Genomic DNA, 16,084 nt, shown 5'->3' with positions numbered 1-16,084 from the left:
GGGGACCTGCTGGAATTCCTGACTCTTGAGAAGGTCAAATTTGAAATGAAAATGAAAATCGCTTATTGTCACGAGTAGGCTTCAATGAAGTTACTGTGACAAGCCCCTAGTCGCCACATTCCGGCGCCTGTTCGGGGAGGCTGGTACGGGAATTGAACCATGCTGCTGGCCTGCCTTGGTCTGCTTTAAAAGCCAGCGATTTAGCCCAGTGAGCTAAACCAGCCCAAGGTCAAATTTGAACTGAGGAGAAGGATGGAGGGGTTCTACAATATACGGGCGTTATTCATTATGCACTTTCAAGAATTGGACTACATCGAACATTAGTAGGGGGCGGGGTTGGGGGAGGGGGACTGTATTTGTTAATTGTGACTGGGTGATTCCTGATTCCTTTTTGTTATTTGTTTATGTCAACATGCGGACTAATTTTGGGGGGTTTGGTGGGAGGATGGGATTGTTGTTATTGATTTGGGGTTTGACATTGCATTCGTTATTGATTATTGTTTATTGTTGGGTGTAAATTTAGGAGAAAATGTGAAAAAGGAGGAGAATAAAAATATTTTAAAAAAGAATCCAGAGTTGTATATGTATGTGCATTTGTATATATTGTCTAGATTTTCTTACTCTTTTACAACCCATTAAAATGCAGTGGGTTGTGATGTTTGCTAGTATTAATAACAGAGGAGATTATCTAGGTAATTGTATTCTCTTGAAGAGGTGCTTTATATGTCATTGAATATTAATGATGCAATCTAGATATTGAAGTTTTGTTAATCTTTAATTTCTGTCTGATTCTTTTCTTCCTATTAATACAACATTTATTGACGTGTAATAATGTGTATTTCTGTGTTTTTAGACAGTGAACCAACTGGCACATGCTCTGCATCAGAATGAATACTTAGATGCGGGTTGTCTAGTCCGTGTTTTTTGGCCAAAATCGAAATGTGCTCTTCTTCGAGATGATGTGGTGTTAATGGACAGGTCTGATGTAAACAATAATTTTAAATTGATGTATTTATAAATTAGTTAACAATATTGACTTTGGTGCAATTTCTTTTGGGTAGGAGCAAAAACACTTCACATTATTTGAAAAATTCAAACAGCGTTGGGCATAATCTTTATTGTGTCAGTTGTGTTTATTGTAAAAATTACAAAATGGACATTTCAAAATGTTCATATGTTAGATACTTCTTATCCAAGTTTAACTGATGTTTCTTTCTGTAGCCCTGGCACGGATGTCACCACAGAGCTCGATAGCTGGATTGACAAGTTTTGTCTGGATGCTGATGTTTTTGTGTTGGTAGCAAATTCAGAATCAACACTTATGCAAACTGTAAGTGTGTATTTTCTTAAAGGCAGTTTCCCAAAAATTAAGTTGTCCCTTTCTAATTATTTGACCACTGTTTCCTTCCCAATTGCCAATTACAGAGAACTTTCATGTAAATATCTGAATTCAAGTAATTTAGCAATTGTTGCAAATTTGTAATATACAGTGTCTGCATGCTATATATATATATATACATATATGTAATTATTTATTCATTTGTGGAAGTGGGTGTTGCTGGCTAGGCCAGCATTTATTGCCCTTGAGAAAAGTGGTGGTGAACTGCCTTCTTGAACTGCTGCTGTCCATGTGCTGTTAGTGAGGAAGTTCCAGGATTTTGACCCAGTGACAGTAAAAGAATGGCCATATATTTCCAAGTCAGAATGGTGAGTGACTTAGAGAGGAACCTCCAGGTAGTGGTGTTCTAGGTATTTTCTGCCTTTGTCCTTCTAGATGGTAGTGGTTGTGGGTAGATAAATGAAGCTCCAGATTATAAACTGGATACTATAATTGAACACTATAAAAACAAACTGATTTGGTATCAATTCAGCAACCTTATACTGCCCACAGCTGATTTTTAAATTATTTGTTCGTGGTGAGCCCACATGGTGTACCCACAATTCTTTCTGTAGCTGTTGATACAACGAAGTAGCTTTCTAGGCCATTTCAGAGGGAAGTTAAAGAGTCAACCACATTGACGGGGACGCTGAGTCACATTTAGACGAGACCTGGGAAGTATAGCAGAATTCCTCCACTGAGGGACCACTTGGGTTTCTACAACAACCCAGTGATTTCTTGATCACTGTTCATGAGACAAGCATTTTATTCCAGATTTTAGTTAGTTAATTTAATTTAAATTCCCTCATTGCCATGGTCGGTTTTGAACTCGTCTCTCTGGAGCATTAAACTAGGTCTTTTGAGTACTGGTCCAGTTATATTACCACAATGCTTCTGACCCCCTTCTGGACACTACTTTAAAACAATGGATGGGATTCTCCGTTGGCTGATGCTGGAATCGGAAAACGCGATTGGGGGAGAATTCGGGTCAGCCTAAAATCGAGGTTGGCACTGGGCGCCAAATGGAATGCTATGCTCAGGTGTCTCGGCTTGAATGCATTCTATGCCGCATGTTGGTATGGCATATCATTAACAGGCCCGACCCGACATTATCTGGGCCTTCCTGCTTCCGCCAGGAGTAATTACCGCCGACGAGGTTTACTTGTGGTATTTCGAATCAGGGCACAAGCGGCGTGACTGCTGAGGGTGCGGGAGGGGGTACAAACAGTGGCAAATATCACTATATATGCTGACAGTTGTGCCGATAGCCGAGGGGCATCTGCTCGGGTCGTGGGGAGTAGTAAGTGGCAGCTAGGATGTGGACTGTGGAGTCGGAGTGGCCGGGCACTGACCGCCATTGCTACAGCCTGTAAGGCAGCCATGTGGCTGCGCATGTCGCTGACTGCCTACTGGGAACTTAGTGCCACAGGTCATCTGGGTGCGCCCCCCCGGCCACCCCTCTAGGTACCCTCTGACCTCAGCCCACCCATCAAGGGGGTGGGCGTGCTCCAATGCAACCAGTGCCATTATCTTGGCTGGGATGAGTGTAGGCATGCATTGGAATTGTGCGAGTTCTACGTGGTGCCGGTGGTAGCCCATTAACAGGACCTGAATCGCTCTGGGACTGGCACTGCTTTTGTCCACGTAGAACACTCTCAATTCAGTCCCGGCGTCAGCACTTAGTCTTCTCAATGGAGAATTCACCCCAATATCTGTATTCAAATTTCACAGGTATAAAAGAATGTCAGTTATCCATTAGCAGAGCACAGCTTAACATGGAACCTGTTACTTGAGCTTATTTTCAAAAATAGATTCTGACATTTTAATGGCAATTCATATGTGTATATATATGAATATTTTGAATATTAAATCATTTCACTTTCAGGAGAAACAGTTTTTTCATAAGGTTAATGAGCGACTTTCCAAACCTAATATTTTTATCCTGAATAATCGTTGGGATGCCTCTGCTTCCGAGCCAGAATACATGGATGAAGTAAGTTACTGTTGTACATTATAATTATAGCTTCTTTCAGAGCTGAAAAATTATTGGGTCGAAAAGTGACACATTACTGGCTTATTTAATTCTGCATTTATTAAATAGTTTATAAAATATAATTACTTAGATGTCAAATTATGTAAGCATATGGTGGTCTCATCTTATATGTTTACTGCTATGATATTTCTGATGATTTTGCCTATAGTATAAATCCATATCACCATTACAATTTAGGTACGGCAGCAACATACTGACCGCTGCGTTAGTTTCCTTGTGGATGAGCTTGGAGTAGTAGATTATGCACAGGTTGAGAATCGGATATTTTTTGTTTCTGCCAAGGAGGCTGTTAATGCCAGAATTCACAAAGCACAAGGAATGCCAGAAGGTGGTAAGTGTTGTAGTGTTCTTGATTGCATAAATATTAGAGATGTCATGCATGTAAGTATAACTTGGATATTATTTTGCCTTTCTATCTTTTTATCTTAAGGCAAGATCCTGAGGTATGTTTTTTCTAAGTTTTATTACATAGATTTTAAAAGTGGGGCAGAGAACCCTAGGCAATGGCATTGTAGAGGTTATCAGACTATTTCTGGTCTCATCATACTTCTATATTTGTTGGCTTGCTATCATATTTTTATTGCTGTTGGCTTGCTATCATATTTTTATTGCTGTATAGCAACTTTCTTCCTTTTGAGTGGCTAACTCTGAATTTTGGTAGTTAGAAAAGATGCATATAGGAAAGTGCCAGTTTTTGCAGAGGATCCCTTAGTATGTGTCATAGAGTAGCCTACACAAAAGGGTTATATGGTTAACAAACCTACTAACATCTATTTGTATAGATAATTATAGATCTCAAAATGCATTTTTCCTTGTGATTCTGAAATGGCTTGAGATGTTTTTTTACATGCTAAAGACACCAAATAAATGAAAAGTGTTGTTTGTTGTAGTTGCTGTATGTTGAAATTGCATTCATTGACAGCATATCTCATTGACAGCATATCTCTTTTCAGGAAGTGTCCTTGCCTGACAAGTTAATGCAATCAATGTTGGTAGATTATTCTTATTTTGACACTACCTGAGAAACAAAGCGGCTACTTGAATAATGATATGTTTTTAGTTTATTTTAATGCTTTCAATTTATTTTAATGCTTTCCTTTTATGCAAAATATAAAAAATATGTATTTATGATGAAGTATTTAAAAGCTATTTCATGTTGTTTTTGCATTATGATTTACAGGTGGCGCACTAGCAGATGGATTCCAGGCTAGACTTTTTGAATTTCAGAATTTTGAGCGGCAATTTGAGGTACATGACAGATGGGCAGATTTTATTATTGCGCCATACAGTTAATTCTTTTTATGTTGCAGCACTTTCTGGTTTGTTCCTAAAATGAAATAGAAAAATTTGCAGCCCAGCCAAAAAAAAAACCCGTAGATATGTATAGAATTCCTCTTTAAAGGTGTGATTGAAGAAGATTTTCTACATGACTATATTGAAACTTTTTATACTGTAAACACACATTTACTGATTTAGTAACATTGCAGCCCTTCAAGCTTTAGTTATGCTCCGTAAATAAAACATTGCTTACTCAAAATGCTTGGCTTAGTTCAGACTTCCAGTAAAATTAATATTGTAACCAGTGCTCCAAGTTAAGTGTAAATTAATCAAATCTTAGACTTTTTATTGAGATATTAGTAAAAATGACAAATATTGATTTTTATGGCATTCTAGGTATGGTTTGATTTTGAAAAGTAGTAACAAGAGTTGTTTTTCTAATGTTAGCAGTTTAATTCCTATCTACATACTATGTAATGCCAGAAGAAAGACAGAAGTTGTGGCAGGAGCAATTGAAAACTTTCTGTGCTTGCGGCAACTGCCCTCCGAATACAGGGTTGCAGGACATCCATCAAGCTTTGCTGCCAGCAGTGTGCATTCTTGCTGTTTTAGGTTTGCACAGGAAGGGTAATAAACCTTTGGACTTTTACAAAACTCACTGAGTTTTTTTCCCAATAACTTAAATAGAAGGAAAATTAGGTGTGCAAGATTTTATTTTCTATGCTCATCCTAAATGAAATGAAATTAAATGAAAATCACTTATTGTCACAAGTAGGCTTCAATGAAGTTACTGTGAAAAGCCCCTAGTCGCCACATTCCGGCACCTGTTCGGGGAGGCTGGTATGGGAATTGAACCGTGCTGCTGGCCTGCCTTGGACTGCTTTAAAAGCCAGCGACTTAGCCCAGTGTGCTAAACCAGCCCCTTTATTTGATGTCAAATGATACTTGATGCCCAGCAACTGAAGTCAAAAATCTACTTCACAGATCTTGTAATGTAATGAAATTTTAGTTTTTTGATTACTTTTGCACTCGTGGGAACATAATTTGAAAACACATATTTTCCACATGTATGCTGATGCCACCTGGGTCTATCCCACTACCATCTCTCTTGAGCCCTCCATTGACTCGCTTATCCTGCATCCAGTACTGTTGAGCAGAAGTATCCTCCAATTAAAATTGGCAAAGCTATTGGGAGGGATTCTCCGCTTCCGGGACTAAGTGCCCGCGCGTCGTGAACGCCGTCCCGTTTCACGACGGCACGAACAGGGTCCGGGCAAGACCTATTCTGGCCCCCTTACGCGGGGCCAAATGGGTGCCGCGCCAACCCACGCATGCGCAGTTGGGGCAGCCCAATCCTGCGCATGCTCAGTTGGGCCGCACCATCCTGCGCATGCGCGGGGAGTTTCTTACGCGTGCCGGCCCTCACCAACATGGCGCCGGTGTTCTGGGGCCGCGCGCGGAAGGAGGTAGGCCTGGGGGAGGAGAGGCAAGCCTGCCTGAGGGGGGAAAGGTGGGAAGGTATCATGAATACACAGCAGAGGTGAGATTAGAGGAAGCAATGGGGTAAAAGGAAAGTGATGGGAAATAATGTTCCTTAGGGGCGTTGATGCAAATGAGTCATTGGAACTTCCGATCCTTCATACTTGAAAGGAAGGAAAAACATATTATCATAGACCTTTTGTTCAACTCTTTCTACATTGTTCTGCCCACAATTATCTACGTCCTTTGGCAAGTTTTTACAATCTTCACAATTTGCTGTACCTCTTGGCTTTGTATCATCTGGAAACAAGGGTTAATTTTAAAGAAAGCTTGCAAAGTTGGTACATAACAGTGGAGGATAATATGGCTGTTACTTTTACTCTGTCCCTTGTTTCGGAGTTTAGCAGTTGTCCCGTTAGTGATAAGCTCACTGACCTCATAGCTACTTGGCTTGTTTCGTTTTGTAAACCAGTGATAGTGTTTCCGATAAATTTAGGGTTGTCCCTTTACTTGGAGGTAAGCATTGCCTGAGATGTCTGTGAGACAATTGTCCGAGCCTGGATATTTTCCAGATCCTAGCAAGAACTTTCATTGTTGGTGGAACTATGGAAGGAGTTGAATGTAGTAGAATTTGTCAGTGATTGGCTCCACTCCTAACCTTGTGATGGAAAGCTCAATGAGGAAGCAATTAAAGGTGGTTGATTGGACCAAGAATATTTTGCTGAAGAGCTTCTCTATTGATCTCTTGGTGTTGTGATTATCTAATCAAGGTGTTTAAAATGAGTGACAGATTTGATATGGTAGATAAAGAAAAAGAGAAACTATTTTCTCTACCGGGGGTGCTAGAAGTGAGTGTCAACTTGACGTTAGAGTCAGGCAATTCAGGAGGGAAATTGGGAAGCACCTCTTCTTCATTCATTCATAGGATAGTCAAAATATGGAACACTCCTCCGCCAAAATGGTTACTGGGCTAATTGAAATTTTTAAAAATCAATAGATTTATTTTGAATAAGGATAAGGAGGAAAGATGGGTAAATGGGGTTAGGGACACAAAATCTGCCATAAATTATTAGAATATCAGACAGACTCAAGAAGTTGTACAGCCTACTCCCTCCTTAGTAGACCTCACACAACAACGGTCCTCACATGTTGTATGTCAAATATGGCTTAGTTACCAGAGGGACCTGTTTTTCCACTACCCTCCCCATGCCCTTTACTCCATTTATTTTCATTTTGCTAGGGATCATTAAATGCACAAATTGGAGTCCTGAAGTGGCTGTAGGATACCAATTACAACTTCAAGTGTGAAGCTCACTAACAAACTTGAAGGGACCATTGATGACTGGTCACAAAATGGCAGAGGAAATCTTTGTTTTTCCTAGGACCTCAATTTTCTTTGTGCTGGGTGGGCTTTTGGTTCTGAGTACTATTTTCCTGTCCATCGCCAATTTACATTTTAAAAGTCAATAAATTTGCACAAAATTGTGAGTGGCCTATTTATTTTAATGCATGATACATTCCAGGTTGCTACAAACGGTTTTTGGAGAAAATATTCTTCTCTTCCCACCGGTCCCATTCTCCCTCTCCTCAAATGTCCGATTTAACCTCCACCTCTCTCTAGTCCCGCAATCTACCTCTCTGCTAGCAGATCACATTCAAGCACATCACAATCTACCTCTCCTCCCACTAATTCCATTCTCATTCTGTTCTCATTTGTACTTTATACCTCTCTTCACAAGTTCCACTTTTCTCCTTCTCCCACACGTGCCATTTGCCATTTCTCAAGTCCCATTTGGTTGAAGTCATACGTAGTTCAAAGGAAGATGGTTGTGATTGTTGGAGGTCGGTCATCTCAGTCCCAGGACATGACTGCAAGAGTTCCTCAGGGGTCGTGTCTTGGGCCCAACCACCCTCAGTTGTTACACCCTTCCATTATAAGTTCAGAAGTACGGATGTTCGCTGATGATAGCACAACATTCAGTACCATTCACGACTCCTCAGATACTGACGCAATCCATGTCAAATGCAGCATCACCTGGACAATATCCATGCTTGGGCTGACAAGTGCAAGTAACATTTAACAAGTGCCAGGCAATGGCCATCTATAGCCACAAAGAACCTAATCACCACAATTACATTAAATGGTGTTGCCTTGGCTGAATAGGCCACTATCAATAACCTGGGGGTTACCATTGACCAGAAACTGAACTGGATCAGCCATATAAATACAGTGGCTACAAGAGCACATGAGTGGATCGGAATTCTGCAGAAAGTAACTCACCTCTTGACTCCCCAAAGCCTGTCCACAAGTCAGAAGTGTGATGAAATATTCTCCACTTGCCTGGATTAGTGCAGCTCCAACACCACTTAAGATGTTCAACGCCATCCAGGACAAAGCGTCTTGCTTTATTGGCACCCCTTTTGAAACCAGTCACTCCCTCCTTAGTAGACAAACAGTGAAGCAGTGTGTATCATCTGAAAGAAGCACTATAGAGAATCACCAAGGCTCCTTAGGTAGCATGTTCGATACCCACCACCACTATTATCTAGAATGATAAGGGCAGCAGATGCATGGGAACACCACCACCTGCAAGCTCCCCTCCAAGTCATTCATCATCCTCCCTTGGAAATATATCGGCTATCCTTCCCTGTTTCTGGTCCCTAACGACATGGTGTACATACACCACACTGACTTCAGTGGTTCAAGAAGGGAGCTCAGCACCACCTTCGTAAGGGCAGTTAGGGATGGGATTTCATATAAAGTCATTCAGTGAAGATGATCATAGCTAGAATGTGTGCAAATTGCATAAGCTTCAGCCCATTGTGAGGACAATAGGATACATTGATAGTCATCACATGATTAAAACTGGCTGGAGAGGAAGCTAGTATTGTAATTATTCAACAGGGTTGTCTGGCAAGACAATCAGATCACCACCTTCGAGGGAGGGATCTCACCGCAAAAAAGAAATAACCCTGCCTCAAAAAGAAAGTCATCCTGGGCAGTGAAAAGTGGAAATTCACCTGCAAACTATATTTCTTCACTGCAGAGGCTCAATCACAATTTTGAATAGAAAAGCCAAAGAATTCCAACCTCAATTTGTTTTGAAGAAACCAGAATAGAATCCGTCAGATCTGCAACATTTTCAACCACCATCTTAAGGACAGTAAAGAAGAGAGCCGTTTCTGTTTTGCTCTTCTAGTAATCTAAGTGCATGATATATCTCTAGAAATCATATTTTTTGTGTGCGTGTGTGTTTGGGCAGTCAGTGTTTGTGATGTTTTACATTTAGGTGTTGTGGAAATAAACGTCTATCCTTCCTCAACACTCAAGGGGTTAAAATATTTTTTCTCTAAAAATAGATCTTGTTGCAGTCAGCCAAGATGTGTGATTGTGGGTAAAATTATTCCACATCACTCCCCAGTTCAAAAGAAAATTATTGTGGATGGTGGAAATCTTAAATAAAAACAGAATATGCTGGAAATTTTTAGCAGTAACTGTGGAAAAAAATCAGAGCTAATGTTTCAGGTGGTAATGTTTCATCATTTTTTATTTCATTTTTTATTTTGCTTTGCTGCAATATGATCAAGGTTAGCAGTCAAAAAGTTGAATGATTGAAGAATGCTATGTATGAGTAAGTCAAAAATGAGTAATAGATTATGAGAGTGCGCTTTGTGAAATGAATTCTTGAGATTGTAAGCTGGCTATGTTTTTTTTTTTGGGCAGCTGCTTTCAGATTTGCAGTTTTCTTGTGTACTTGGATCGGGATCGTCTTGGATCCAGCGCAGGTAGCAATGACCATATCAGTTACATTCTACGAGTCTTGCTATACCAATCAGTTCGGTGGTGGCTGCTCTTCACAAGTTCCACTTTTCTCCTTCTCCCACACATGCCATTTGCCATTTCTCAAGTCCCATTTGGTTGAAGTCATACGTAGTTCAAAGGAAGATGGTTGTGATTGTTGGAGGTCGGTCATCTCAGTCCCAGGACATGACTGCAAGAGTTCCTCAGGGGTCGTGTCTTGGGCCCAACCACCCTCAGTTGTTACACCCTTCCATTATAAGGTCAGAAGTACGGATGTTCGCTGATGATAGCACAACATTCAGTACCATTCACGACTCCTCAGATACTGACGCAGTCCATGTCAAATGCAGCATCACTCGGACAATATCTATGCTTGGGCTGAAAAGTGCAAGTAACATTTAACAATGGTGGTGGCTGTCAGAGGACAGCTATCCCTCCCTCACTTCAGTTCAACATAATGGGTGCAATTTAATGTGCAAAAAAAAACAAACTCTCGTTTTGGGCGTACATAGCGAGGTCGTTCTTGCCGGACTCTCTTTTTTATGGCCTCAGTCGGGAACACCCACAGAGGCCGCACGTACCTCGCTTCTTGCACTGATGAGCTTGGCTCACCAGTGTAGGAAGAGATCAGGGCGCCTTTTTTAAGTGCTGCCCCAATCTCTTGGACACCACTGCGGCCTCCAGAACCCCCACCCCACTCCAACTTACTTCTTAACGGATCTCACTCAGTGAGAGTGAGATGCAGATCGTGATGTATCGCGCGATCTCAATAGAACTGGCAAGGCCTCTCGTGAGATTTAACAGCCTCGCAAAGCTGATGCTTGTTCACTGCTAACTGTGCAAAACGATCCTTACTTACCTTGTTCTTACCTTGTTTAAATACTTTTAATCACCTTTAAACGGGAGAGGGACTGGGAGAATTATGAACATTTTTATTGCTCGTTTTATCTGGTTAGTTTTCATCTGCTCTGCTTGTTTGCTGACTTATGTCTATCCTTATGAGTCCTAAACTTTTGCATGTAAATTCATGCATATTATGGACAAAAAAGCAAATGTCTCACACGAATGGTCCCTACCACTTTAAGAATAATAACGAGAGCCCTGGGAAATGCTTTCAGGTATATGCAAGTGAGGGCGTTTGTGAGGCGGCAGGTGAGGGAATTCCCGCTGCTCCCGGCACAGGGGATTCAAGACGGTGATTTCGGGTGTATGGGTCGGGGAGGGCAAGGTGTCAGTGATATACCAGGAGATGAAAGAAGAGGGGGGAGGCTTTGGTAGAGGAGCTGAAAGGTAAATGGAAAGAGGAGCTAGGGGAGGAGATTGAGGAGGGGCTGTGGGCTGATGCCCTAAGTAGGGTTAATTCCTCTTCCTCGTGTGCCAGGCTTAGCTTGATACAGTTTAAGGTAGTTCACAGAGCGCATATGACGGGGGTGAGACTGAGTAGGTTCTTTGGGGTGGAGGACAGATGAGGGAGGTGCTCAGGAAGTCCGGCGAACCATGTCCATATGTTTTGGTCATGCCCGGCACTGGAGGGGTTCTGGAGGGGAGTTGCGGGAACAGTATCGTGGTGAAAGTCCAGGTCAAGCCAAGCTGGGGGCTAGCACTATTTGGAGTAGTGGACGAGCCGGGAGTGCAGGAGGCGAAAGAGGCCGGCATTCTGGCCTTTGCGTCCCTAGTAGCCCGGCGAAGGACCTTGTTAATGTGGAAAGAGGCGAAGCCCCCCAGCGTGGAGGCCTGGATAAATGATATGGCAGGGTTTATCAAGTTTCATAGATTATCATAGATTGGAGAGGATAAAGTTTGCCTTGAGGGGATGATACACACTGCTTCACTGTTTGTCTACTAATGAGGGAGTGAATGTTTTCAAAAGGGGTGCGCAGGGGTTCTACAGGGGGTGGCAACCGTTCCTAGACTATCTCACGGAGCGTTAGATGAAGGTCGGCCAGCAGCAGCAACCCGGGGGGGGGAGGGGGGACAGCTTTCTTGGGGGGGGGGGGGGGGGGGCGGAGGGAGGGAGGGGGAAGGGGGGCCTTTCTGGGGGGCATTTGAGCAAGAAAATACATGAATGATCCGGGAAACTGATATGTCCGGGAGGAATTCAATGTACAAAGTTCTGTATCATATTGACTTGCCATGTTCATGTCTTGCAATGCAAGCTTTCTTTCTTTTGTGTTACGGGGGGGGGGGGTGCGGGTTTGTTTTGTATGGTTGAAAATTTTGTTAAAAATTCTTAATAAACATATTTTTTTTAAAAAAGAATAATAACGAGAGGACCATCAGTGTGGGCTGGCACAATTTCAGTGTAAGTAGCTCACTAGAGGTTGTGATGCCATTGTGTCCTCAATCTTGGCGAACGTCTCAGTGTTCACTACTATTGAGAAACGGAAATCTTGGCCGGGATTCTCCGCCCCGCCGCGCCACATTTCTGCCCCGACCGGCCGGCGGGATTCTCCGTTATGCCAGCAAATGGGGTTTCCCGGCAAACCCCTGGGCGCCGGCAAAACGGAGAATCATGCCGGTGGAGAATCCCGGCCCTTGGCACAGAAATTTTCAGATGAAAGACCCTTTTTTATTTCATGTGAGAATATTGCAATTTTAAAAGCCAGGGCGGCACGGTGGTGCAGTAGTTAGCACTGCTGCCTCATGGCGCCGAGGACCTGGGTTCGATCCCAGCCCCAGGTCACTGTCCGTGTGCCATTTGCATATTCTCCCCGTGTCTGTGTGGGTCTCACACCCACAACCCAAAGATGTGCAGGGTAGATGGATCGGCCACGCTAAATTGTCAATTTTCACTCAATGTCAACAAAACGAAGGAGATTGTCATCGACTTCAGGAAGCGTAGTGGAGAACATGTCCCTGTCTACATCAATGGGACCGAAGTAGAAAGAGCTTCAAGTTTTTAGGTGTACAGATCACCAACAGCCTGTCCTTGTCCCCCCATGCCGACACTATAGTTAAGAACGCCCACCAACGACTCTACTTTCTCAGAAGACGAAGGAAATTTGGCATGTCAGCAACGCCCCTCACCAACGTCTACAGATGCACCATAGAAAGCATTCTTTCTGGTTGTAACACAGCTTGGTGTGGAGCCTGCTCTGCTCAAGACCGCAGGAAACTCCAAAAGGTCGTGAATATAGCCCAGTCCATCACGCAAACCAGCCTCCCATCCATTGACTCTATCTATAATTCCTGCTGCCTCAGAAAGGCAGCCAACATAATTAAGGACCCCACTCACCCGGACATACTCTCTTCCACCTTCTTCCGTCAGGAAAAAGATGCCAAATTTTGAGGTCACATACCAATCGACTCAAGAACAGCTTCTTCCCAACTGCCATCGGACGTTTGAGCTCGTATTAAGTTCATCTTTTCTCTACACCTTGCTATAACTGTAACATTATATTCTGCAGTCTCTCCTTCCTTCCCGATGTACGGTATGCATTGTTTATACAGCATGCAAGAAACAATACTTTTCACTGTATACTAATACATGTGACAATAATAAATCAAATCAAATCATAAATTTCCCTTTAATTGGAAAAAAAAGAATTGGGTACTTTAAATTTATTTAAAAAATTAAAAGGCTGCTGGGTCATTAAAAACTTTCCTCAGCTGTTGAATTTCGAAAATGCGCAGTTAGGCAGTTGTATAGAACATTAGTTAGGCCATACTTGGAATATAGTATTCAATTCTGGTCGCCACACTACCAGAAGGATGTGGAGGCTTTGGAAAGTGTACATAAGAGGTTTACCAGGCTGTTATCTGGTATGAAGGGAATTAGCTATGAGGAGAGGATAATCTTGGTTTCTTCTCACTGGAACAGCGGAGGTTGAAGGGCGACCTGATAGAAGTCTACAAAATTATGAGGGCATGGACAGAGTGGATAGTCAGAATCTTTTTCCCACAGTGGAAGAGTTAATTACTAGGGGACAGAGGTTTAAGGTGTGAGGGGAAAGTTTAGAAGAGAGGTGTGAGGGAAGTTTTTTACTCTGAGGGTAGTGGGTGCCTGGAACTTGCTGCTGGGGTAGGTGGTAGGAGTAGGTAGGATAAGGGGCATCTTGACAAATGCATGAATAGCATGGGAATAGAGGGATACGGGCCCCAGAAGTGTTAAAGGTTAGACGTGCAGCATTGTCGGCGCAGGTTTGGAGGGCTGAAGGGCCTGTTCCTGTGCTGTAGTTTTCTTCTTTTGTTCTTTATATGTAAATACAATAAATGCAAATTTCAAATATCAGAACTCAACACCCATTCAGTATTAGTCACTTCGAATTGCACTATTTACCCTGATTCATGCAGGAAAACAAATCTTTGAGCTATAATGCCAAAAGATGCTTCAATAGCTAACTCAAAAATAAAACATTTGCAGTTAATATTGTGCATATATGTTTGCAACAATATTGTTAACCTCTTTATTTGACCATAGACTCTGACTTTCATCTTCTATTTGTAATATTTGGTTCAGAAAAGTGGTCAGAGATAGCTCTTTCTTGAAATCTGTTAAATATGACCAATGTAGAACTTGAAATTGAATATATTACCTCTAACATTAATTGTTTTGTTCTTTTTTAACTCTCTGCAATGTTAACATGTTGATTCGCATCTTACCTAACAATGTCTCAGTTTCTCTTTGAGAAGCTTCTTCTCCTACAGCTCAACCCTAATCTTCCCAAATGTGTGTTTTATTATAGTCAACTTTTTGTGTTCATTGCTGAAGTCTAGACCTGCTTCGACGAGGCGCTCTCTTACAAATGCTATTTTACTTTACTAATACCTTCCTTTCTGTGATTATGTTTTTGTTTTTTCCTTTTTTTAAACTTTTTGTTTTGCCTTTATTCAAAAATTGAAATGGACAAGCAAACTTGGCATGCACTGTATTATTCCCCTCCACCCCCTTTACACCTAGGATATTAGTTTATTGCTAGGAAAGCAAATTTCAGATATGCTATAGTACATATTGTATTCTGGACTGCTTCAACCAGGGTGAACAGAAAAATATGTTGTTTATTGCCATGGTTCAGTTCTCTAATTTGTTTTTTTAATAAGTAGAAACGTGAGTTGCTGGTGTAGAAACGCATAATGCATTCATTTGCAATCCTTTTCTTTACTATTTACACAAAAGAGATAACCCTTTTAGACTAAAATAGAACATAAATTTAAAATGAATGCATTAAGTATCTATACGCTGGTATCCCACATCATTTTTATTCATTGGAAGAAATTGGTTATAAAATTGCATATTTTTGATGCACAGAATAGTCACAAGTAGAGTTTGGCATTGATATATTAAAGTCAGGTTATATTTTTAAAAATCTATATTTCATGCAAAGTAAGGTACCCATATAAATTTTATTCATTAGCAAAACTATGTAGGTTGACCTTAGCAGATATTATGATAATTTAAGTAGTTTAGAGTTTGGAGCTATTGTAATGTGAACATGGAAGAAATAAATAATGGGAAAAGAACTGAAAATCTGAAATAAAAACAGAAATATAACTTCTGTTGGCCAATCAGCATCTATTAATAGAAAAGACAACTTCATATTTTGGGTGTAAACCCTTCATCAGAACCCTCTTAAAAATGTAAATGCATTTAATGGTTATGAGTAATACAGCTTATTAGATATCAGCCACAAAAGCAGTTTTTGAGTGAGTATTTTCTATCAAAGCATTTAGTTACTTATGGCTCAGAAGGGAGCCATTCAATCATAGAGCCCTCGGCGGCTCTCCATGGAGTAATCCAGTAGGTCCGATTCTCATACTCTATCCCTGTATCCCTGCAACTTTACTCTCTTCAAGTGCCCATCCAATTTCCTTTTGAAAACATTGATTGTCTATGCTGACAATACCCTCATGGGCAATGAGTTCCAGGTCATTGTCACTTGTACATAAAAGTTCTTCCTCTAATTCCTCTGTATCTTGCCCAAAACATTATATCTGTGTCCCCTAGTTCTTGAAAAATCAGCTAATGGGTGTTTAATAGGATTCAAGCTGATTTAGTGAAGTCAAAACTAAGACACAGTGCCTTTTCTTGCTGAGAGAGTTTATTGATCTTGTCCAGTGTCAACACTCCTCACCCGCACCCGTGTCCAGCTATCCT

At 41.4% G+C, this 16,084-nt stretch overlaps 1 protein-coding gene across 1 annotated transcript in view; it reads left to right on the top strand.

Moving 5' to 3' along the window:
- Window positions 1-16,084, top strand: part of LOC140389813 (mitofusin-1-like) — a 115,559-nt gene that overhangs the window by 22,746 nt on the left and 76,729 nt on the right. The window contains exons 5-9 of the mRNA XM_072474353.1: window positions 854-978; window positions 1,222-1,330; window positions 3,264-3,371; window positions 3,609-3,762; window positions 4,612-4,679. Coding sequence (XP_072330454.1) covers window positions 854-978; window positions 1,222-1,330; window positions 3,264-3,371; window positions 3,609-3,762; window positions 4,612-4,679 — 564 coding nt within the window. The remainder of the gene's footprint in view (window positions 1-853; window positions 979-1,221; window positions 1,331-3,263; window positions 3,372-3,608; window positions 3,763-4,611; window positions 4,680-16,084) is intronic.

This window comes from Scyliorhinus torazame, chromosome 14 (assembly GCF_047496885.1).
Source record: "Scyliorhinus torazame isolate Kashiwa2021f chromosome 14, sScyTor2.1, whole genome shotgun sequence".
Classification (NCBI taxonomy): domain Eukaryota; kingdom Metazoa; phylum Chordata; class Chondrichthyes; order Carcharhiniformes; family Scyliorhinidae; genus Scyliorhinus; species Scyliorhinus torazame.
The sequence above is the reverse complement of the archived record's forward strand: the minus strand, read 5'-3'. Positions and strand labels throughout refer to the sequence as shown.